At 37.3% G+C, this 24,179-nt stretch overlaps 1 protein-coding gene across 4 annotated transcripts in view; it reads right to left on the bottom strand.

Moving 5' to 3' along the window:
• Window positions 1-24,179, bottom strand: part of CHCHD3 (coiled-coil-helix-coiled-coil-helix domain containing 3) — a 299,018-nt gene that overhangs the window by 217,384 nt on the left and 57,455 nt on the right. For all 4 annotated transcript variants that reach the window (XM_007128150.3, XM_028489732.2, XM_028489731.2 and 1 more), the window contains exon 3: window positions 15,830-15,911. In XM_007128150.3, the coding sequence (XP_007128212.1) occupies window positions 15,830-15,911 (82 nt within the window). The remainder of the gene's footprint in view (window positions 1-15,829; window positions 15,912-24,179) is intronic.

The raw sequence follows: 24,179 nt of genomic DNA, 5'->3' as shown, positions 1-24,179 counted from the left end.
TCCACGGCATGTGGGATCTTCCCGGACCGGGGCACGAACCCGTGTCCCCTGAATTGGCAGGCGGATTCTCAACCACTGCGCTACCAGGGAAGCCCAAGTGATGCATTCTTGTTGGCACTTACTATATGACAACGAGTTTTGCCCTCAGAGACCTTTATATTCCAGTTGGAGGAGACAGTCAATAAACAGATAAAGTGCTAAAGAAACAAGGCAGAGAAAGGACAGCTACACTGAGAGGAGAGGAAAGAGAATGACTAAACAAAGCAATCAGGGAAAGCCTCTCTGCGGGGTTATTTGAGAAGAACCCTAAATAGTTAGAGGGAGTCAGCCATGCAAAATATGGGATACAAGTATTCTAGGCAAAGAACTATGCAGGCACAAACAGGTTTGGCAGCTGCTACAGCTGAAATGTAAAATGGGAGGGTGGTAAGAGATGAGGCCCGAGTGTATAAACATAAAGGGCAGCAGAGGACCAGAAAATCAAGGGAAAGATCTGGATTTTATGCTAAATCTAATGAAATGCCATTAAAGGATGTTAAGCAAATAAACTGCCATGATCCCAAAGGCATTTTTTAAAGCACACTAACACTGCTTTGTGGAGAGCAGGATCTGGGGGACAGGACTGGCTCCCTGCATGGAGACTTTACAGTAGCTCAAGTGAGAAATGATAATGACTTAGACCAGGGTTTCTCATCCACGGCACTACTGACATTTGGACCAAACAATTCTTTGCTGTGGGGGGCTGCCCTGTGTTGGAGGATGTTTAATAGCATCCCTGGCCTCTACCCACTAGACAGATGCCAGAAGCATCCTCCAAGTGGTGACAACCTTAAAGGTCTCCAGATGTGGCCAAATGACCCGTGGAGGCAGCGTTGGGGAGAGGGGGCAAAATCCCCCTCAGCTGAGAACCAGTTGGCTTAGACTAAGTAAGGAAAGAAATGCGTGAGAGTCATGAATTTGCAATGTATTTTAAAAGCAGAAACATAAAGGCAAGAAGGAGGGAGCAAGAATAATCAATAATCAAAGTTCTGATGTTATTCTCAATTTGTTAGACTAAGTTTTCAATAGTTTGAGGAAAGTGCTTTCTAAGTCAAATCTACCTGGGGCTGTACAAACAAGTTAAGTCACAGAAACTCACTTGGACAATAGTTTGGGCTCCTTTTCTTTAAGTCTATAAAAACTGAATTGTACAGCTGACAGGTATATTCATAGAGAAATATACAATTTCCAACATTTTAGAGCAAAATCCACAGAAATATTAACTTTCACCCACTATTTGACAGGATTTTGACAGTTTTATTTCAAAATATAGGCATGTGAATTAAAAAAAACAAAAATACCCCAAAAATCCCTTCATTGTGAATTCTTTTCAAAACTAAATTCCTTACTTAGTGAGCTCCACAATCAAGGCAAAATTGTACTAAAACCTGAAAAACATAAATCTTCAGTAAAACACATCAAAAGAGCCTTAGATACAGCATCCATACTAACATATAATAGGTGGCCTCCCTGTTGGACCAGAAAACAGTTTAGCCTCTGAGATACAGTCTAGCAGAGCGATGATGGGTGTGGCTTCAGGATGCAGACTGCTTGGGTTCAAATCCCAACTCCTCTATTTTCTGGGTATGTGACTAGAAGCAAGTATGAACCTGTGTTTCAACCACCTCATCTATGAAGTGAGGGTACCAGCAGATCAGAACCTGCCTCATAGGGTTGCTGTGAGGATTAAATGATTGTTACGTGCAAAGTGCTTGGACCAGTGCCTGGGACAAAGAAAGCGTTCAAAAACTGTTAGCTGTTACTACTATTTATTATTGCTTATTATTAAATGTTATTGCTATTAGTATTACTTCTTAGGTAAAGTCTTCTTAAATAGTGTATATCATCAGATTTTAAGTCTACTCAAGATCCGCTTATTCTGCACAAAGGGAGAGGACCACACTACATGATTAGGTGGGGGAAAAAAACAAGCTATACAACATTATTACTTCAATCTCATTTTGTTTAAGAAACAAACTATACAAAACACTGCTAAGAATACATTTCCCTTAGGGTAAAATATGTGAATGATTTTAAGGGGGAAGAGCAGGGTAATGGAGGAGAAGGGGAAAGATGACTTTTTATGCTTGTATATTATCTGAATTTCTTTGATATATATTTCTTTTGTAATTTTTTTAAATAAATCAACATTATCCATATTTTCAGTAGTTTGAGGAATGACCTTTCTAGATCAAACCTACCACATTCTGTAGCAATAATGAAAATTGCAGAAACTGTTGAGTAATGGTTTTTAAATTAATAGACATTTCCCATATTAAATTAGTGGTTTCAAGAGACTTTTTTGGTTTTGTTTTGATTTGGTTTGGTTTTAATCCATCAACCTATCAGGAAAGCAAAACTGTAATCTATGGATTTTTTTAAGGGATTTTTGTTTTACTCTAATAATCATTCACAAAATGGCACCAGGAAATGAAGAATTTAAGAGCTCTATTCTAAGAAGTTGTGAAGGAACTCAAATTTAAATCATTAACTGAAACATTTACAGGATTAACCTCTATTTTTATACTTTATACTTGATGCCAAAAATGACACTAAAATCATTTTAATGGAATAACTTGAAAAAATTTCCAAATGAACTGGTTTAAGCCTGGAGGAGCTACATGGTGTATGTGTAAGGAAACAACTGTCAATAGTATATAACTAAAAAATTGCCCCTGTGCTAGCTGCACATTACTCCGTGGAGGAATTCCATATTTGAGTTCCAAAATCACACTGTCCCAGCAGCTAGATTTTTTCACTGATTTAAAAACATGTCAGTTCGTGGACTAAATGTGACAGCATCAAAATACTCTATCACATAAAAGGCAAATAGTAACAAATACTACAAACCAAAACCCAACAAGTGAAGCAACACAACCAATACAAAATAAGAAAATGAGTCCAAGTTTCTTTAAAAAAAAAAAAAAAAAAAAAAGGCTAAGGATGAATACAGAAGGAGAAATCCAAAATGATTTCCACTTCACGATCGTCTACTAAAGTAAGTGCTGTGCCCCTTTATTGCTTCCCGCACAGGGGAAGGGCCCGATTGCTCCAGAGAACCCTGCAGAGCACTACCGGGCACGTGTGTGCCTCACTGACTGGAAGCAGCACTTGCCTCTAAAGTTCACGAGGCAGGGCCCCATCTGCTTCCACACACCCCGCCCTGCTGGGCTATTAAGAAAAATGTCCCAATCTTAAGCTAGCAAGAAATTCAAAGTGCCACCATCACTGAAAACGTGGACACAAACGAGCATTTAATAGTAAGTTAGAGCCAACGTGAATAAAGAATATTAACTTTAAACACAAATTCTCCAAAGATTTTGGTACTAAGATAAAGGAAGTTTTAAAAATATCATCCAGAGCAGCTGCACAGATCTAATAACCAGGAGCACACAATCGAGATCATTTCTAAAAGATCTTTCATTTACTAATGGTTTAGAGGTGAAAGCCCAAGCAAATGTTTGTTACCTCTTCTCACAATTGTAAATGAAAAACTTTAAAGAGAGTATTCCCTATACACAGAGAAAGGTAATACTGCAGGATGATGAAATGCATGAACTTGACAGAGACTTCAGTTCAAACCCCAGGCTCTCCACTTACCAGATATGACCTTGGGTAAGTTTCTTCTTTACCTCTCCCTTTCCTCACTTATAAAGTGTGGACAATAGAGGTGCTGTGAGGATGAAGTAAGTTAAAATATATAAAGTGCTCAGAAAACACAAGAATCCAACACCTATTATTTTTTTAAAGTTTTCATTTCAGTTGGGCACATGGGTCCTGTACTCCGAAATGGTTTTCATAACATAATGTGACCCCAGTGTGTGTATTCTATGTGTATGCCACCTATGAACTGTGAAGAAAGTTTTCATCAAAGACAAATGACAGCTGCTCTGGATGAGAATGGGATGCAAAAGAATATGGGTTCTCTCAAAAAATATTTATCAGAAACTTAAGATGAGCTACTCGTTTTTAAGGGTTTTCTGCAACCAGGAAAGGGAGCGGGAGGTTTACTTAAACATGAAAATGTGCCTATGTTTAGAAATATTATACTGCTGAGATAAAACTTACATCTGAATTATAACTATGTTGCCCACACTCCTTTACAGCTAGAGGCTCACTGGCAAACCTGCTGAAGTCAGGAGAGGAAGAGGAGACCCCTGTGTATTTCTCCCCAGTTGCAGAGGGAACTGCCAAAGGAGGGTCTCATCCTGCTACCCTCCTCCTAACAAGGCATTCATCACCAGCAGGGTCAGCAGATGGCTCCCAGAAGGCCCAGGAATGAGGGCTCAGCGGCGTAAGGCCCAGCTTACATGGACCACTGTCCGTAACTACGGACTTCTGGACGCAAGGAAATGGACATGAGGCCACTGCCCACTCACCTTCTAAAACGGAAACTGAACTGAGTCTCTCCAACAAATGCTGTTTGGAAAAGAAAAGTTTACTCCTCACAAATGAAGTGTCCCAACGTGAGAGAAAAGTATTCTGACCAGAAGTTTCTCAAACTAAGCCCTATGGTTCCCAGGTTTCTAGGAAGGGAAAAGGTGGGGGAAATGGCTGACAGAGCTCTAAATCCCTAGTCCTAGCTATAATCAGACGGCACTTGAAGCAGTTTTGTATCAGAGTTCTGTCGGGTTTCCTCTGAATAAATGTTTACAGGGTGATGGGACACAATATGATTCTATCACCTCAGCAACAGAGTACAGGGCTCTGGGGAAGGCAGCCCAATTCAAGTCCTGCTTCCACTGCTGACTGAGAACTTCACATATGTCTACTTGAGTCATCTGTTTTTATAAAACAGTGATAACACTGACAAAAAAACATTAATAGTTTATGTGAAGAATAATAAATTATTTACAGAGTATATTACAATGTCCGCTCCCCCTGAGATTGTTCTGGGTAATGGAGAAACTTCAACAAGAACTACAACAACTATAGGACACTCAGAAACCAACTCCTAGAAACTTCCAAATGCGGAAACCAACTTTGGCACAAATTACTTCAAACACTTGCTTCATGAGAGAAAACACTGTAATTACTGTCAAAAGAAACATCTGAACAAGAAGTGGTTGAACATCACAGCTGCTATTACAACCAATAAAAAAAAGTTACAGATTTCTACAGCATGCTTGATTGATTCTGGTTTTCCAGGTTTAATATTCCCACATGTAAAAATAGCTTCTTGAACAGAATTCAGGGTAGCAGTCTACAACAGCATAACATCAATAGGAAAGACAAATGGATTTGGAAAAAGTAAAGAGATGTGAATAAAACATACACTGGATAATCCAACCTTCTGTAACTGTTGGTTATAGAAAGCACTTGTCTCTACTAAAAATAGAAAAGAGCCACTTGAAGAAAAAGGAAGAAAGTAGCAGATGGCTAAAGATTCCAATACTTAGTACATACATAGTACTTCCAGTCATCTCCCAGTGAAAAGTACTGGGTGGTTAGGATGTGATCTATTACATTCCAAATGAGTTAGGGCTTTACTTTTAAGCAGAATGGAATAGAAAAGTTAAAGAAAGGAAACCACAGCAACACAACATTTAAGAGAAAAAAACAGCTTTAATGAGGTTAATAAAATAATTAATCTAATATATTGGGATTTTTATACTACAGAAGGATCCCTTAAATGTCAGAGCACATAAAGAAATATTTTCCAGATAATGCCAATCAACCATCCACTGCCCCTACTGGAGCCAGACACTGGGGAATCTGCTCACAACACAGCAGGGTACAAACTTCTGTAATCACCTTCTTTGCAAATATTTGTAAATTAGAAGAGAGATTCATTGCCTGTGACAGTTGTGAGGATCACGAGAAAATACTGACTGCTAACTCATCTTTTAAGGTCACTTAAAAACTACATTTTTTTTTTTAGCATATAAATCACTATCACCTACATAACAATTTTATCTCTTCTTTTTTTTTTTTAACATCTTTATTGGAGTATAACTGTTTTACAATAGTGTGTTAGAAAAACTACATTTTTATGATAAAAGCCACTGATAAATATTAGTGGATCAACAGAACTTGTTCCCTGAAAGTTGGTATTTTTTTTTTATTACTATATACCTAGAGATGACTTGCAGGTTGAAGGTATGTAATTTCATAACAACCGTGTAATATGTGTCGATGACTGGAAAACAACATTTAACACTACACTAATTTGAAACAAAGATTTATAACAAGTCTCTAGTATCTATAGTCCTTGGTTAATGTCTAATTTTTAAAAGCATAGTCTTTTTGTTTTTAACATAATGTGAAATGTATATGCATATGTATACAAAGTAGACTGCCCTTCCCAGGAGAATGTCAAGAAGATTTTCCAGTCCGAATGATTCATTCAATCATTCAACTGAACAAATATTTGTGAGAGTTTACCATGTGAAAGATACCACACTAGATAGATGATTTCTTACATCATGTATTTTCAATGCGACACTAGGCCCCCCAAACACTGTTTTTCTATATTGGATTCTTTCCTCCTTCCTTTTTCAGCTTTTTCCCCCAAAGGCAAATAATATCAAATAATAAAATTATAATGAATTATTATATATAGTGGATTTAAACAGAAGACACCATCCCTATGAATTTCACCTTTACTATGAGAAACTAAGAAGAATTGATACAAACAAGTTTTAAGCCTTTATTTGATGATATAAGTCCTTATTTGATGTGATAAATGGAAAAATAAATGGACTGTGCTGTACGCTAACTTAACCACACAGCTGATAAAATTTATGACTAATTTATTAAACCAAATTATTTTGAGTCTCACAAATCTAATGTAATTGTTCAACTAATTAAAAAATGGGGTAAAATCTCAACTAACATCCACCTAAAAACAGCAAGCAAGTAATCTTGGTTGATGTACAGCTAGTTACAACATCAAGTAGCTATTCCCTTTCTTCGTGGCTTCTTGAAAAAGGTTATTAAAATGGAGGCAACTTTCACTTGCCTTTATAGGTATAGAGGTGAAATGCAAACGCCAAAGGTCAGAGGTGAGAAGTAGTCACATTTTTCTTGCTGTCAGAGACTGACTTTTGGAGGTAGGGCACAGGAGAGAAGTAAATCACATCTTAAAAGTCTATACTCACACTGTAGCATACTACATCCTTGCTCTACTGGCCAGCTATAGTTGCAACACATTATGGTCAGCTATAATCCAAAACACACAATAGAGTATCACAGCAAAAACAGACTGCTGACACGAGCATTTAATTTGCTCTTGACTCTCAATACACCAAACAACTATTCCATTCATTATATGTTGTGATAAGCAAACCTACGATTCCAAATTAGATCCAACAATTTTAGTGAATTTATGTCAGTGATTTTGGAAGGCATCAGATCACTCAAGATTCTCATAAAACAGAATAAGATCTAAGATAAATTGAATTGAGATTCCATGTGTAAATGTTTTTTAGAAATGAGAATATAACATATACAGTCATACTGCTTACAATAAACTATGTCGTTGCTGTAGCCCTAGTAGAAACCTCCTCCTCGAAAGCAACTTTTATTAGGCCACATCTGCATATTAGTTTTAAAGAAGTGGAAACTTGGATACACAACAATGTCCTACTATACAGCACAGGGAACTATATTCAATATCCTGTGATAAACCATAATGGAAAATAATATAAAAAAGAATGTATATATGTATAACTGAATCACTTTGCTGTACAGCATAAATTAATACAACATTATAAATCAACTATACTTCAATTTTAAAAATAGATGAAAAATAAACAAGTGGAAACTTAAAGGACTTCAGGTAAACTCTACATGGCCTAATAAAGTATCTTCAGTTTAAATGATTTTTGAATGGGTTCTAAACATGTATGGCATGACCAGTCAGAGATGCTGTAAAAGGATTTCTGAATTAGGTAAGAGATGAGGCAGACACTCAAGAAATCATTTCCAGATAATTACCCTAAATGTGAATGGATTAAATACTCCAACCAAACTACAATGACTGGCTGAATGGATACAAAAACAAGATCCATATATATGCTGTCTACAAGAGACCCACTTCAGAACAAGGGACACATACAGACTGAAAGTGAGGGGATGAAAGAAGATATTGCATGCAAATGGAAATCAAAAGAAAGCTGGAGTAGCAATACTCATATCAGATAAAATAGACTTTAATATAAAGACTGTTACAAGAGATAAGGAAGGACACTACATAATGATTGAGGGATCAATCCAAGAAGAAAACATAACAATTATAAATATTTATGCACCCAACATAGGAACACCTCAATACATAAGGCAAATGCTAACAGCCATAAAAGGGGAAATTGACAGTAACACAATAATAGTGGGGGAATTTAACACCCCACTTACAACAATGGACAGATTATCCAGAGAAAATAAATAAGGAAACACAAGCTTTAAATGACACAACAGACCAGATAGATTTAATTGATATTTATAGGACATTCCACCTGAAAGTGGAAGAATACACTTTCTTCTCAAGTGCACACAGAACATTCTCCAGGACAGATCACAACTTAGGTCACAAATCAAACCCTGGTAAATTTAAGAAAACTGAAATCCTATCAAGCATCTTTTCCAACCACAATGTTATGAGATTAGAAATCAATTACAGAAAAACAAACTGTAAAAAACACAAACACATGGAGGCTAAACAATATGCTACTAAATAACCAAGAGATCACTAAAGAAATCAAAGGGGAAATCAAAAAATACCTAGAGACAAATGACAATGAAAACACAATGACCCAAAATGTATGGGATACAGCTAAAGCAGTTCTAAGAAGGAAGTTTATACCAATACAATCCTACGTCAAGAAGCAAGAAAAATCTCAAATGAACAATCTAAACTTACACCTAAAGGACCTGGAGAAAGAAGAACAAAAAACCCCCAAAGTTAGTAGAAAGAAAGAAATCATAAATATCAGAGAAGAAATAAATGAAATAGACACAAAGAAAACAATAGCAAAGATCAATAAAACTAAAAGCTGGTTCTTTGAGAAGATAAACAAAATTGATAAACCTTTAGCCAGACTCATCAAGAAAAAGAGGGAGAGGACTCAAGTCAATAAAATTAGAAATGAGAAAGGAGGAGTTACAACGGACAGGGCAGAAATACAAAGCATCATAAGAGACTCCTACAAGCAACTCTATGCCAATAAAATGGACAACCTGGAAGAAATGGACAAATTCTTAGAAAGGTAGAACCTTCCAAGACTGAACCAGAAAGAAATAGAAAATGTGAATAGACCAATACAAGTAATGAAATTGAAACTGTGATTAAAAATCTTCCAACAAAACCAAAACCAGACAAAGATACTACAAAAAAAGAAAATTACAGACCAATATCACTGATGAATACAGATGCAAAAGTCCTCAACAAAATACTAGCAAACAGAATCCAACAACACATTAAAAGGATCAGACACCATGATCAAGTGGGATTTATCCCAGGGATGCAAAGATTCTTCAATATATGCAAATCAATCAATGTGATATACCATATTAAAGTGAAGAAATAAAAACCATATATGATCAACTCAATAGATGCAGAAAAAGCTTTTGAAAAAATACAACACCCATTTATGATAAAAACTCTACAGAAAGTGGGCATAGAAGGAAGCTACCTCAACATAATAAAAGCCGTATATGACAAACCCACAGCAAACATCATTCTCAATGGTGAAAAACTGAAAGCATTTCCTCTAAGATCAGGAACAAGACAAGGATGTCCACTCTTGCCACTATTATTCAACATACTTTTGCAAGTCCTAGCCACAGCAATCAGAGAAGTAAAAGAAATAAAAGGGAATTCCCTGGGGGTGCAGTGGTTAAGAATCTGCCTGCCAATGCAGGGGACACAGGTTTGAGCTCTAGTCCGGGAAGATCCCACATGCCGCGGAGGAACTAAGCCCGTGTGCCACAACTACTGAGCCTGCGCTCTAGAGCCCACGCTCTAGAGCCCGCAAGCCACAACTACTGAGCCCGCATGCCACAACTACTGAAGCCCACACACCTAGAGCCTGTGCTCTGCAACAAGAAAAGCAACCACAATGAGAAGCCCGCACACCACAACAAAGAGTAGTCCCCACTCGCCGCAACCAGAGAAGGCCTGCGCATAGCAACGTAGACCCAATACCGCCAAAAATAAATAAATAAAAATAAATTTATTTTTAAGAAAAGAAATAAAAGGAATACAAATTGTAAAAGAAGTAAAACTGTCACTGTTTGCAGATGACATGATACTATACATAGAAAATTCTAATGATGCCACCAGAACACTACTAGAGTTAATCGATGAATCTGGTAAAGTTGCAGGATACAAAATTAACGCATGTTTGCAGATGACATGATACTATACATAGAAAATCCTAATGATGCCACCAGAACATTACTAGAGTTAATCGATGAATCTGGTAAAGTTGCAGGATACAAAATTAACCCACGGAAATCTCGTGCACTCCTATACACTAACAATGAAAGATCAGAAAGAGAAATTAAGGAAACAATCTTATTCACCACTGCAACAAAAAGAATAAAATACCTAGGAATAAACCTACCTAAGGAGGTAAACGACCTGTACTCAGAAAACTGTAAGCAGAGCTGGAGGAATCAGGCTCCCTGACTTCAGACTATACTACAAAGCTACAGTAATCAAGACAGTATGGTACTGGCACAAAAACAGAAATATATATCAATGGAACAGAATAGAAAGCCCAGAGATAAACCCACGCACCTATGATCAACTAATATATGACAAAGGAGGCAAGGATATACAATGCAGAAAGGACAGTCTCTTCAATAAGTGGTGCTGGGAAAACCAGACAGCTAGATGTAAAAGAATGAAATTAGAACACTCCCTAACACCATACACAACAATAAACTCAAAATGATTAAAGATTTAAATGTAAGGCCAGACATTATAAAACTCAGAGGAAAACGTAGGAAGAACACTCTTTGACATAAATCACAAGATCCTCTTTTGCTCACCTTCTAGAGTAATGGAAATAACAAAATTAAACAAATGGGACCTAATGAAACTTAAAAGCTTCTGCACAGCAAAGGAAACCATAAATAAGACAAAAAGACAACCCTCAGAATGTGAGAAAATACTTGCAAATGAATCAATGGACAAAGGATTAATCTCCAAAATATACAAACAGCTCATGCAGCTCCTGTTGGTGGAAATGTAAATTGATACAGCCACTATGGAGAATAGTATGGAGGTTCCTTAAAAAACTAAAAATAGAATTACCATAAGACCCAGCAATCCCACTACTGGGCATATACCCAGAGAAAAACGTAACTCAAAAAGACACATGCACCCCAATGTTCATTACAGCACTATTTACAATAGCCAGGTCGTGGAAGCAACCTAAATGTCCATCAACAGACAAATGGATAAAGAAGATGTGGTACATATATACAACGGAATATTACTCAACCATAAAAAGGAACGAAACTGGGTCATCTGCAGAGACATGGATGAACCTAGAGACTGTCATACAGAGCAAAGTCAGAAAGAGAAAAACAAATATTGTATATTAACACATATATGTGGAATCTAGAAAAATGGTACAGATGAACCGGTCTGCAAGGCAGAAATAACGACACAGACATAGAGAACAAATGTATGGACAGCAAAGGAGGAAGTGGGGGTGGGATGAATTGGAAGATTGGGATTGACATATATACACTAACTAATATGTATAAAATAGATAACTAATGAGAACCTGCTGTATAGCACAGGGAACTCCACTTTGCTGTACAGCAGAAACTAACACAACATTGTAAAACAACTATACCCCAATTTAAAAAAAAAAATCATTTCCAACCTAACAGAGGTTATGGTCTAGAGTATGTACAGACTGTACTGACGAAATACAGTTCTAGGACCCTATCTGCCCACATTTCCACATGGCTGAAAGCACCTCACGCTTGCAGTCTGCCAGCCTGGTCCTGAATAGTTGGCATAGCTTGCGCATAAGCATCAAAATTTGCAAAACTGTTGTCAGCAGCCTGGAAAAATCCCAGGTACAACAGCAGAATGCTGTGTCATCAAGGTTTTGATGGCACAGAATATGATACCGTGTGGAAAAACAAAGACATCAAGACCCTGAGTCACAGAACAATTTAGAAGAATTAGAACCAACGTGAACAGGTGTTGAGTCCCTTAACCTTGGGTTTCTCACTATCAGCACTACTGACATTTTGGGCCAGATAATTCTTTGTTTTTTTGTGAGGTTTGGTGTTTTTTGGGGGCGTGGGGGGTATCCTGTGCATTACAGAATGTTTAGCAGTATCCCTGGCCTCTACCCACTAGATGCCAGTAAGATCTAACTAGTTGTCACAGCCAAAAAAAGTCTCCAGACATTTTCATGGGTCCCCTGGAAACCAAAATCTCCCCTAGCTGACAACACTGCCTGAACCTATTTATGTCACTTACATTTTCCTTTTTATGAACATACAAGTGATAGGTTTTTAGAAATTCAAAGTCAGTCTTAATGAGCTCTTTCAATAAAAAAAATTCTAAGGTATAAACTGCTGGGTTATTATTTGCAGCAATTTTTTTCTTAGTGGTACATCAAATACAATGCTTCTTAGAAATCGATGGCATCTTCAATTCAATGAAATTCAGCCACCCACCATCCTTTCCCCTTTATCATGGAACCGTCATCCTGGGGAATTACTTCTTCCTCACTGTGTAAAGTTTTAAGTACTACCCAGTTCTTCCCCACCTAGTGGTTCTCTAGTCTTCCTTTTGATTCCTTTCAACTATCTAATATTCTTCTAAAAATTTCCTTGCTTCCCAAGCCGGCCAGAGTTAAGTTCCAGTCTTTCAACCACAAAAACCTAACTGAAACAAGGTCCTTATTTAAGCTAGCCTGACAGAAGATACTTCAGAGTATTTCCCTGCCATGAAATTCACCAACCTATTAAAAATGTTGGTGCTCCTCCTTACCATTCACCATATAGGTGGAGTGAATGGGGTAGAGATGAAACAAGAATTGTTGAAACAGTGTCATGGGGATTCACTGTACCCTTCTGTTTTTGAAGGTGCTTTAAAATGTCCATAATAAAAAGGTTAAAAATGATAACTATCCTATAAAGAAAAATATCACAATGGAAATAATTTCCAAAGTCCTTTCTGCATACGTTGGATCCCTTACACTTACATGTGCCTATGCCCCAATCTTAAGGGCTTAGGAACTCAACTACAGTTATGGGTACATGTGGGGTGAAAAGAGAAGACTTGGAAAGCCAGGCATGTACCACTGAGAGTCCAGGACACAAGGAACCATCTTCTAAAACTGCTTCCAAGGCTTTATTCAATTAAGGCAACAGATACAATTATCTATAAATGCTTTGTTTCTCCAAAAAGTTGCTTTTAAAAGACGGCACAGAAAACCTTCTTAATGCTTTTTCTGAAGTTTCTTCACTGGTTGAAAAAAGAAAAAAAATAGCTATTGATTCTTCTAAGAACTATCATACAGATAAACACACACTTTTTGCTTCTAAGAACTATCATACAGATAAACACACACTTTTTGCCAAGATTTGACAGCTGGAAGTTTGTATGAAGAAGGCTTCAAACAAAACATTTTTTTTAAAGAGAAAACAATAAAAAAGACTGTACCACCCTCTGCTCCCCTTAAAAGTGACAGAAAATAAATTCTTTATCAATAGTCATTTGTCCCAGGTTACAGCTAGGCTGCCAACCCCAGTCCACATGAGAGATGAAATCAGCCCTCACTGGCACCTTTTATCCATCTCATCTGCCCTTTACCTTTCATAGAACAGGAGAACAAACGGGAGCTAAGTCATGGAGGGGAAAAAAAAAAACCCACCACAGTGAGAACAACTGTAACAAAAGCCTGTACCACAGGGGAAGAACGGCAGACAAAAAATTCCTATGTGAAATATAATAAGCAAAGTAAATATGAAGGTCTAACCAAAAACTCCTTATTAAAATAAAATTCAATTAAAAGTAATAAAATTTCAAAGACAAGGAATTCTACCATAACACATTTTCTATGCTTCTTAATGAAAACTGTCTGAATTTTTTTGAATATTTTAACTTCACTATCTAATTATATACTCCATCAACCTAACCCCAATTAAATAATTATGAAGTGCTGTGTGGGAAACTATTGAAATATGCGTAGACACTTTTAGCAGTACTAACTACATCTTGATTTCTAAAACCCTGAGCCATGAGCCTTCTCTCTTTCCTGAGAAAAATGGTGGTCTTAACGTACCGTAAAACTCATGTCCTGTTCTACACGTTTCAGGCAAATCGGACCTAGCTTATTTATTTAGCACTTCGTCAAAGAGAAGAAATGTTAGAGAACATTTCATAAACCCTCACTTTAGAGATGAAATATTTAAGGCCCAAAGAGGTTAAATTATACGCTGAAGCCCCTATAGCCAGTGAAGACTAGAATCCAATTCAAAGATTCCTTACATTAGCTCTCTCAAGCAAACTAGTGAAGCAGTCCAAAACAAACACACACACACACACACACACACACACACAATCTTACAAACCATCTACTGGTAGTAGTCATTGTGCATGTGAAAGATATTTGCATAATCATATAATAATAACGCTTTGTGCTATACGGAAATTTCAGAAATAGCACAGATGGGAAGCACGTGACTCTATCTTGGATTAAAATGTATCCACATATTTCTATGAGTAAGTATATACTTTAAGTCTTTAAATAGTAGTACTTTTACCAAAAAAAAAATTATCTATGTTGTTTTGAATATTGCTTTCTTTTCAGTTTACAGCCTTTCAACATCTTTTTGAATCAGCACATAAGATCTACTTGACCGTCTAATATTCCATTGTAATAAAATTCCGTGTACCATAATTCACTCATCCAGCCCTCCACGATGGGCATGTGGATTGCTTCCAGTTTTCTATTACAAAAACATTTCAGTGAACATTCTTTTAGCAGCTATTGTTAGTAGAAGTAGTAATAATGACAACAATAATATAGATGTATACCAAAAAATCTAGAGGAATGAAATGTTCAAGAGTGGTTATCTCTGTAGGATGAAATTACAGAGGATTTTGTTTTTTCAACCTTACACTTATCTGTAACATCTTTGATTTTTTTAAGTGAGCATACTACTAATCAGTGCTACTTAATAACATGGGTATTATCTATAACATATAACATTCATTATTAGCTACAATATTGTTAACATTAATACCCATAGTAGATGATGTAATTTTCAATCATAAATATATTCATTAAAAGAACCTAGCCTGGGGCTTCCCTGGTGGCGCAGTGGTTGAGAGTCCACCTGCCAACGCGGGGGATACGGGTTCGTGCCCCGGTCCGGGAAGATCCCACATGCCGCGGAGCGGCTGGGCCCGTGAGCCATGGCCGCTGAGCCTGCGCGTCCGGAGCCTGTGCTCCGCAACAGGAGAGGCCACAACAGTGAGAGGCCCGCGTACCACCAAAAAAAAAGAACCTAGCCTGAGAAGTGCCAGGAGAATCCTCAAGAACTACTTCTCACATATTGAAAAAACAGGGCTCAATTATTCATGCAACTAACAAATACACAAGAAATAAAATGGTCATTTACAACTGAGTTTGGGAAGGGTATAACCTAGGGCTTTAACAAGCTCAATCCAAAACCAAAAGCAGCCACGTTCATACATGTTCAGCCAAATACAAATGATGAGTCTTATTATAATCATTCCTCTCCAAAAATATTTCATAAATATGACAAGTCTGCCAAAATCTGTCTCAAACACCATGAAGCTCACCGTTTCTGATTTTCAGATTCTTTCTTGGCCTGCTCCAATGCCAGCTCCTCAGCCACTCTTCTCTTCAATTCTTCATCAGAAACTAAAATCAATAAAGAGGGGAAGGAGATAAAATAAGTGACTTCTTTAAACAAAAGCATGAGAATACTCAGGAAGACAAAGCTGAGACTAGATCTTAATAGGCAAAGTTTTGCCAGCTGGTCAGTGTCTCCTTGGAACCACCTAAGCACGGTGGAAAAGACCAATTAGCGCACTTCAGTAGTAATTTAATCAAGAGTTCCCTGGTGACCTAGAAATCTCCACACCTGCCAAAAGTTATAATAAACTCAAGGAGCTGCTTACTGCCCAGTGGGACTGAGCCATTAAGTACAAATTCTTTAAAATGATGTCCTACCATTAAATTCTGACAACTGCATAGAGGGGGAGGAGAGGGTGTAAGGAAGGGACTTCAGAGAGGAAAATGACACCAGAACATTCCTACTTTGATAATTAAACATTTTAAAAAATCACTTATTAGAGAAAGAAAATCATTTGTAGTTAACATTCATTTTTCCATGATTTACAAAAAAAGGGAATTTATGACTCATATTTAAAACCATATTTTTTGGAAAACGTCATTCAAATTCAAGTGCCAACAATTGGAGAGAGAGACAGAACAGTGCTGAGAACACGGCTGGAGCTTTCTAAATACCTAATGACTTGATCTGAAACATCTGGTCTTTCCAATTAGAAGATTTTGTACAATATGTTTTGTAAGATTCTTACAGCTATGATAGCAAATAAAACAGACAAATTTTACATACTCTTTAAGAACCTTCCATAAGAAATAGGCAAGGACTCTTTCCTCTTCACTACCCAAAACCTACTACCCAAAATTATGACCAAGAAAGCACCAGAAATACTTTAGATCTAGGAATACACACAGGACCTAACAAGTATTTCAACTGGTTAAGCCTATTGGATGGAAACTAGACAGTACTGTCTCTGCTCTTCAATGACATTTTATTTGATAATCTTGCATTATAAGCACCCTGCCTTAAGGAATACGCAAAAAATGAATTACAACAGGATATGCAAAAACTTTAAAATTTAGCTGACACTGGGCAATAACAAAGAAGATATATGAAAGGTCCTAAGGATGTCTTCTCTTAATTGTGGACTATCAGAAAACAACAACATCAAAGGACATTATCAAGAAGGTGAAAAGACAACCCACAGAATGGGAGAAAATACTGGCAAATCATATAGCTGACAAGTGGCTTGTATCCGGAATATACAAAGAATTCTTACAGCAGAACAACTGAACAGAACAATAAAATGACAACAAAATTAAAAATGGGCAAAGGACATAGATAGGCATTTCCCTAAAGAAGATATTCAAATGGCCAACAACTGCATGAAAAATCACTCAACAGCATTCATCATTAGGGAAATGCAAACCAAAACTACAATGACTTACCAATTCAAACCCACTATAATCAAAAGGCCAATAACAAGTGCTGGTGAGAATGTGGAGAAATTGAAACCTTCATACATTGCTGGTGGGAATGTAAAATGATGCAGTCACTATAAAAATAGTTTGGCAGTTTCTCAAAATGCTGAACAAAGTTACCATATTATCCAGCAATTCCACTGTTATTTACTGTATATATCCAAGATAACTGCAAATATGTCTACACAAAAACTTGTACATGAATATTATGGCAGCATTATTCACAATATCCCAACAGTGAAGACAACCTAAATGCTAATCAACTGATGAAGGGATAAACAAAATGTAGTATATCCATTCAGTGTGATATTATTCAGCCATAAATAGTTATGAAGTACCAACACATGCTACAACATGGATGAATCTTGAAAACATTGTGCTAAGTGAAAGAAGCCAGAAACAAAAGGTCACATACTGTATGTGCCCACTGATATGAAATATCTAGAAAGGGCAGCAGACAAAGGAAGTAGATTAGTGGTTGCCTAGGGCAGGGGAGGGGGAAATGGAGAGTGACAGCTAAGGATACAGGATTTCTTTTGGGGGTATCGAAAATGTTCTAAAACTATCAATAGATTGTAAGATGAGTGCACAACTCTGTAAATACTGAAAACCACTGAACTGTACACTTTAAATGAGTATTATGTTAAATGTATCTCAATAAAGCTGTAAAAGAAAAAAGAATACAGTATAAATAAAAAGAATAATGGACAAGGAATCAGAGAAAGAGGTAAACGCTAGCTGAGGTCTGATCCCAGCTTGGGCATCACAATTTGGGGTACCTTGGGGAAGTTACTAGCCTCTCTGGGCAGCAGTTTTCTCAAAAGGTTGCTCTAAAATGTATGTTCTCCAGTTGAACTATATATACACTACGCTGCTGTCTGCCATCTCTCCTACCTCGTAGTCTATAGCATGAGAGACAAGTCTCTGTTTTGAAAAGGTCACACAAAATTAATTAATTAAAACTAGAACAGGGAATTGTTTGATTCAGGCAAATCTTAAGACTTTTTTTTTCAGCATTAAACGTTCAAAATAATACAAATCCCACTAGAGAAATTACAGACAAGTAAGAGCTCAGCAAGGAGTCTGGATATGGATAGTCTTTGTTTTTCTATTAGCTAGACTTTAGATAAATCAGTTAACCTATCTGACTTTTGATTTCCTCATCCAAAAACAAAACCGGGTAGGTTACATAGGTGTCAGCTGGCTATGAAGTTCTCAGCTATGCACTCTATAAGGTGATGATTTTCACATTTTCATCGCCTTCTTATAAACAAGCAAAACAACGTGACACATTTTTTCAAGTTGTTCATAGCTGGTAGCTCTATTAGTAGCAAAAATTGAGACAAATATTTCACCCAATTAGTATTACCTGATCAAACTATACTCTGAGGTGTACATCCCAGTTAGGATCAACACACAGTCAGACCATGTGTAAAATCACACAAATTCCCCTGATTGCTTCAAATTATTGCAGCAAAATTTTTCTCATGCAAAATTCGATCAAATTCTCAATCACAATTCAACTGAATTTCACTCAATTAAAACTAGGCTTCGGTAAGACCTTGGTATACCAGGTCTAAGCATGAAGCAGTGAGATCCGTTTTCTAAGTGAGCTGATACAACATATCTTAATAGTGCATTGTATGCCTCTTACATAAGGGCTTGCTACCAGGGGAAGAGCCAAAATCAGCAGTGAGCTTTTCATGATGATGTGATAAACCTGGAAGGGAACGGTAAGGACTCCATCACCACATGGCGACCAGCTGGGTGGCTGGGAAGGCAGCCATGCAAGAGAGACTGCAGAGAAGGAAACGCAGCTTCAAGGCTTGTCTTCCTTCTCTATACCCTTCCTGCCTCTCCTGTCTGCCAAGCCACCTGCCATGGGGTGAAGTGGTAAATACTGATAGATAGAGATAATGGTGGTATCACCTAGGGAGGCCAAGAGGGAAGGGAGAAAGATGGGAAGAGGAAGCACAAGAGATGCAAAGGTCAGGGAAGCTCCAGAAGCCACTGAAGAAGACACGCCCAAGGGACCGGCTAGTTCACATCACTTCTGGTCCGTCAAGGGACTAAAGCATAGCTGTCTCTCTAATGCCCTAGCTACTTCTGGAAAAGCACACACACACACACACACACACACACACACACACACACACACAACTTTTGGGTCTCACATCCAAGGTCACAGCTGAAAAAGTAATTACCTTAGCTATAATGGAGAATTTAAAATAACAAAAGATAAAACATGACCAAGCATAAAGAGTTTAAAATCTAAAATAGCAATTCAAAGCCCAGGCAGGAAAATAAACCAGCGTGGTAATGGGTTTTGAGCAAATCTAAGTTTCAAGTTATTTGTTTTTCAATCAATAGAATACAGAAAGCAACAATATATTTCTTCTGATAGGTCTGGTCCAAAGTGCATAAGGGAAAAAGATATACCATTTGGAGACCACTATTCAAAATGGCTTTTCTGAAAACACTCTTTTCAGCTTCAGGATCTGAACATTCTCTCAAATAAAACTGTTATTAAACTAAAAGGTCAGTGCTTCAGGATGGACTACTTTAAAAGAAGCACAGAAAGGCCAACTTTGCCTATTAGCACAGTGAGTTTCCCGTAGATCTTTGAGGATTGGCAGAGTTTGTGAAATGAGAAAAAGTAAAAACAAGAAATTTTCAAGCCATATAAATCAGACTGGCCACGGAAACCTGCAAAACTAGTTCAGGCTCAGTAAGTAGGGTTCTATAACTTTCACATAACATACACACTTCCCTTTTAAAACTTATTAAGACAAAAGGATGCTTTCTTCACACACTTGTACTCTGTACTTGCTAAAATGTTCTCAGAAGTGATTTTAATTTTTTTCTCAATGGCAAATGTATCTCAATGAACACAAAGACTGGCATTTTGTCAGTTAGTTATAGATGATACAACACTAACCATAAAACATGTGAGGAAAAAATCAAGCATTACAATTGCTTGGTTATAGCAAGTCGGCCCTAAACCCTTTATTTGAAATTACTATTGAAAATAAGAAATATCTGTATTAAAAGCAGCTCAAATTTTTGTTCGTTTTTAGTAAACAACATTCTAAACAAATGTTTTGGTTAGTCCAAAGTCAGCTTCACTGACTGCCTAGCAATCTTTTGCTCCTCTTCGCCACATTCTAAATTTCTAAGTTAAATTCTTAAGAAATTCTAAGAATCTCTAATTTCTAATTTCAGGATCAAATAAAAAACTCCTAACCTTATACTACATGATTCTTAGTATTCTTAGGAACTGTGAATACCCTGGTCTTAATTCTCAGAGAAAGTGTAGCATAAATTTATTACACCTCACCTGTCTTCTATGTTACATGACAATGTCCTAATTCTGTTTTCAGAAACTGCGTAAACGAGGGGTAGAGAGGGAAGGGGTGGAGAAGATGGGACACTATATTTAAGACAGTTCCTTGAATGGTAGACAGAAATGACTCCAAAAGATGAAATGACTTTATGAATGGCTCATCATCTATGAAAAAAACAAAGACTGAAAATACAACCATGATTGGAGACTTACACAGATTCCCTGGACCTCAAGGGACATACCAATTTCCTTTGTAACTTTTTCCGCTATGACTTTCCCTTTCTTTCATTTTCCTAGCATAATCCTTACAGTATAATTCCCTCCCCAATTACAGTATTTCTGAAACAATCTCCTCAAGTTACTTAATAAAAATTATGGCTTGCCTATTAGAAAAATGTCAGGTCCTTTGGGATTTTTCCTTTATTCCATTTCTTTCTGGTTTTACCATTTACTGATACATACCATGTCCAATTTTATAAGCCCTATTATTTTCATATGCTAGTTTAAAAACACCAAAGAGAACTATGAAAATCTACTCTCAGAAGAAAATAAATGCATGTAATTGCATAACACAAGCAGCAGATTTTAGATAAACACTGGACTCTGCCAGGATTGAGATAGCTGAGCCAAAGCTTATACCATAAGATACAGCCAAATTAAATTTTCAGCTCCATAGAAATATCCATTAATCTTATAATTTCAATAAATTCATTAATACAAAAAAAGCACTGATTGTTTAAAAAATAATAACGGAAGCATCCATGCAATCAATGAAATACAACACACAGTTTATCAGAAGTAAATGACTCACAGCATGTGGGCTGCAGGATAAATCTTGTCCTGCTCCTTACCTTATAAAAGGTACAGAGTTAGATTAGAAGAGTCAAAAGATGGCTAGAATAAATCTCAGGGGTTAGAAACATGTAACAGTTTGCCATTATCCATTTGTGGCACCATCTAGTTAGCAGACAAACCTGATTTAAACACACACACAGAGTGTGTTAAGTATGATGATATTCAGCTGACAATAACATTTACTATCACCTTAAGGATAACGCATCCTAAGACTGCCTTCAAAAAAATGCCATTTGTCTAGATACCTGGCAGGGTAACTGAGGCCAATTATACATTAAAGCTAACGACAGTGTTGGAATGAAAATCCTTAACTGCAGTTTCAAAACCATAAATATCGAATCAGAAGGCACCGTGTTACAGTTTGGCAACCTAAACATTAACTGTATCAGGTTAATAGCTTATTTTGTAGTATTATTGCTCCATCAGGATTTATATGCCTTCATAAATTTCTGATTTGAATGGCATAATATGCAAATAATGTCCATTTTATTGTTTGCTTCACAACAAGCACTCGTGGAAACCAGCTCCACAATACATTCTATGTGAAAACAAAGATCAATACTAGACTCTGCAGATGCTGTGTAGCAAGAGACAAGCTCATCACTCATATTCTAGTTTCCACCTTTTTAAGTAGACAATTCATAAAACCAGTATTGAGAATCAGATACACCTAGTATTTCATGTCTTAATATCCTGAATAATAATTGCAAGACCTCACAAAGCCTCTAGAAAAATAAGATCTATAATTTAAATTAAAAAATAATAATTACCTCTGGATATTGCTTTTAGATGCATAGCTTAATTTTTTTGTTTGTTTCACAAATGGATGTATTTTGCTCACTGGAGATAAAACTATCAATTCAACAGCGTTAAATCTCCAACCCCAAATGAAGTACCAAAACCACCCAAACCTGTTTCTTTCTTTCCAAGAGTCCTGAGTGTGGCTGCATTCAAAGGCTTCTCCATAAAGACTCATGACATTCAAAGAGGACCAAGATGGAAATACAGGCAGTTCTCATCTAGCCCTGGTTTTGCCACAATTCATTTTTGTGATTTTGCTCAAAAACACATCATTGCTTTAGGCCGAAGCTGTCTCCTCTATAAAATAAGAACCCAAACTAGAAAATCTCCAACAGCCGCCCCCTTACACAGCAGCGTTAAACGGGACTGAATTCATGCTTGAGCCTCCACTTTCCCTAAAAGCCCGATAACGTGAAGGTGAAAGAATAAAAGGGTCTATCGTTGACAACATATACTGCCAATTGTTCCTCTGAAGTGACACTCAAACTCATTTGGAAAAACTGTCAAATACTCTGCAAACTAACAAAAACATCCTCTAGGCTTTACAGACAAAGCAAAAATAAAGAGGGAAGGAAGGACACGGTGGGAGCGGGAGCAATACTGTGCAGGTTCTTCTAGGCATACAGCCGACGCTGAATAAAAATGTGTTAATCGTTTGATCTGTGGAGTCAAACATCAGTCATTAGGTGAAATTAAGTCACCAACTTTTTGGGTAGCTTAGGGGTGATTTAGAAAAAAACATAGCACCCACTCTGCAAAATCGCATATAACCTAAGTAAAGAATGTGGACTGCCCTTCAAAAAGGAAATTCAAGACAAGTAAGCGGCTTCTCCCCAACTCTCCAAGCCACTGCCGCCACCACCAACCACCACCAGGTTTCTGCTCCTGTGGACCCTCCTGTACAGAAAACTGAGCCACCACTACCAACAGTATATTTTTTATAAAGGAGAGAAGGATGGGTATTCATTATAAGCTTACTGTACTGGCTATAAGGTTTATTTTAATGCTTAAGCTCAGGTTTCTATTCTCTGGTCAACTATATGAAGTTATTTTTTTTAAATTATTTTCTCCCAAATCAAGTGACCTCAAGGAATACACAAACTAGGGAAATCAATCAATTCACTAGGTAGTAAATCCACACTGACTTAATCCTACGCTAGGCTTTATAAGAGATGGAGACATATGGTCCCTACCATTAAGGAGATAAGACTCTGAGTTATTAAAATTGTACTTTGAGGGTTTAGTATTAATGACACTTACAAAGGCAGCTGTAGTCATGGAGTATTTCATGAAGGAGGAGGGACACAAGCAAGGATGTACATTAGACAGATGGAAAGGAAACCAAACAAAGCTTGTTTGTAAGGAAAAAAAAATTGAAGGGTAAAGTATGCTCAATTGTGAGGAGCCTTGAAAACTAGGCAGGAGTTTGGATAAGAAATATTAAGAAATAGGGCATCATGGACAGTTGTTTAAAAATGAAAATAATGGGGCTTCCCTGGTGGCGCAGTGGTTGAGAATCCGCCTGCCGATGCAGGGGAACCGGGTTCGCGCCCCGGTCCGGGAGGATCCCACATGCCGCGGAGCGGCTGGGACCGTGAGCCATGGCCGCTGAGCCTGCGCGTCCGGAGCCTGTGCTCCGCAACAGGAGAGGCCGCAACAGTGAGAGGCCCGCGTACCACAAAAAAAAAAAAAAAAAAATGAACATTTTGGTACATGACTCTTTTTGAATTATGGTTTTCTCAAGGTATATGCCCAGTAGTGGGATTGCTGGGTTGTATGGTACTTCTATTTGTAGTTTTTTAAGGAACCGCCATACTGTTCTCCATAGTGGCTGTATCAATTTACATTCCCACCAGCAG

The sequence above is a fragment of the Physeter macrocephalus genome, chromosome 5, assembly GCF_002837175.3.
Source record: "Physeter macrocephalus isolate SW-GA chromosome 5, ASM283717v5, whole genome shotgun sequence".
Classification (NCBI taxonomy): Eukaryota; Metazoa; Chordata; class Mammalia; order Artiodactyla; family Physeteridae; genus Physeter; species Physeter macrocephalus.
This window is presented reverse-complemented; position numbering and strand designations above follow the sequence as displayed.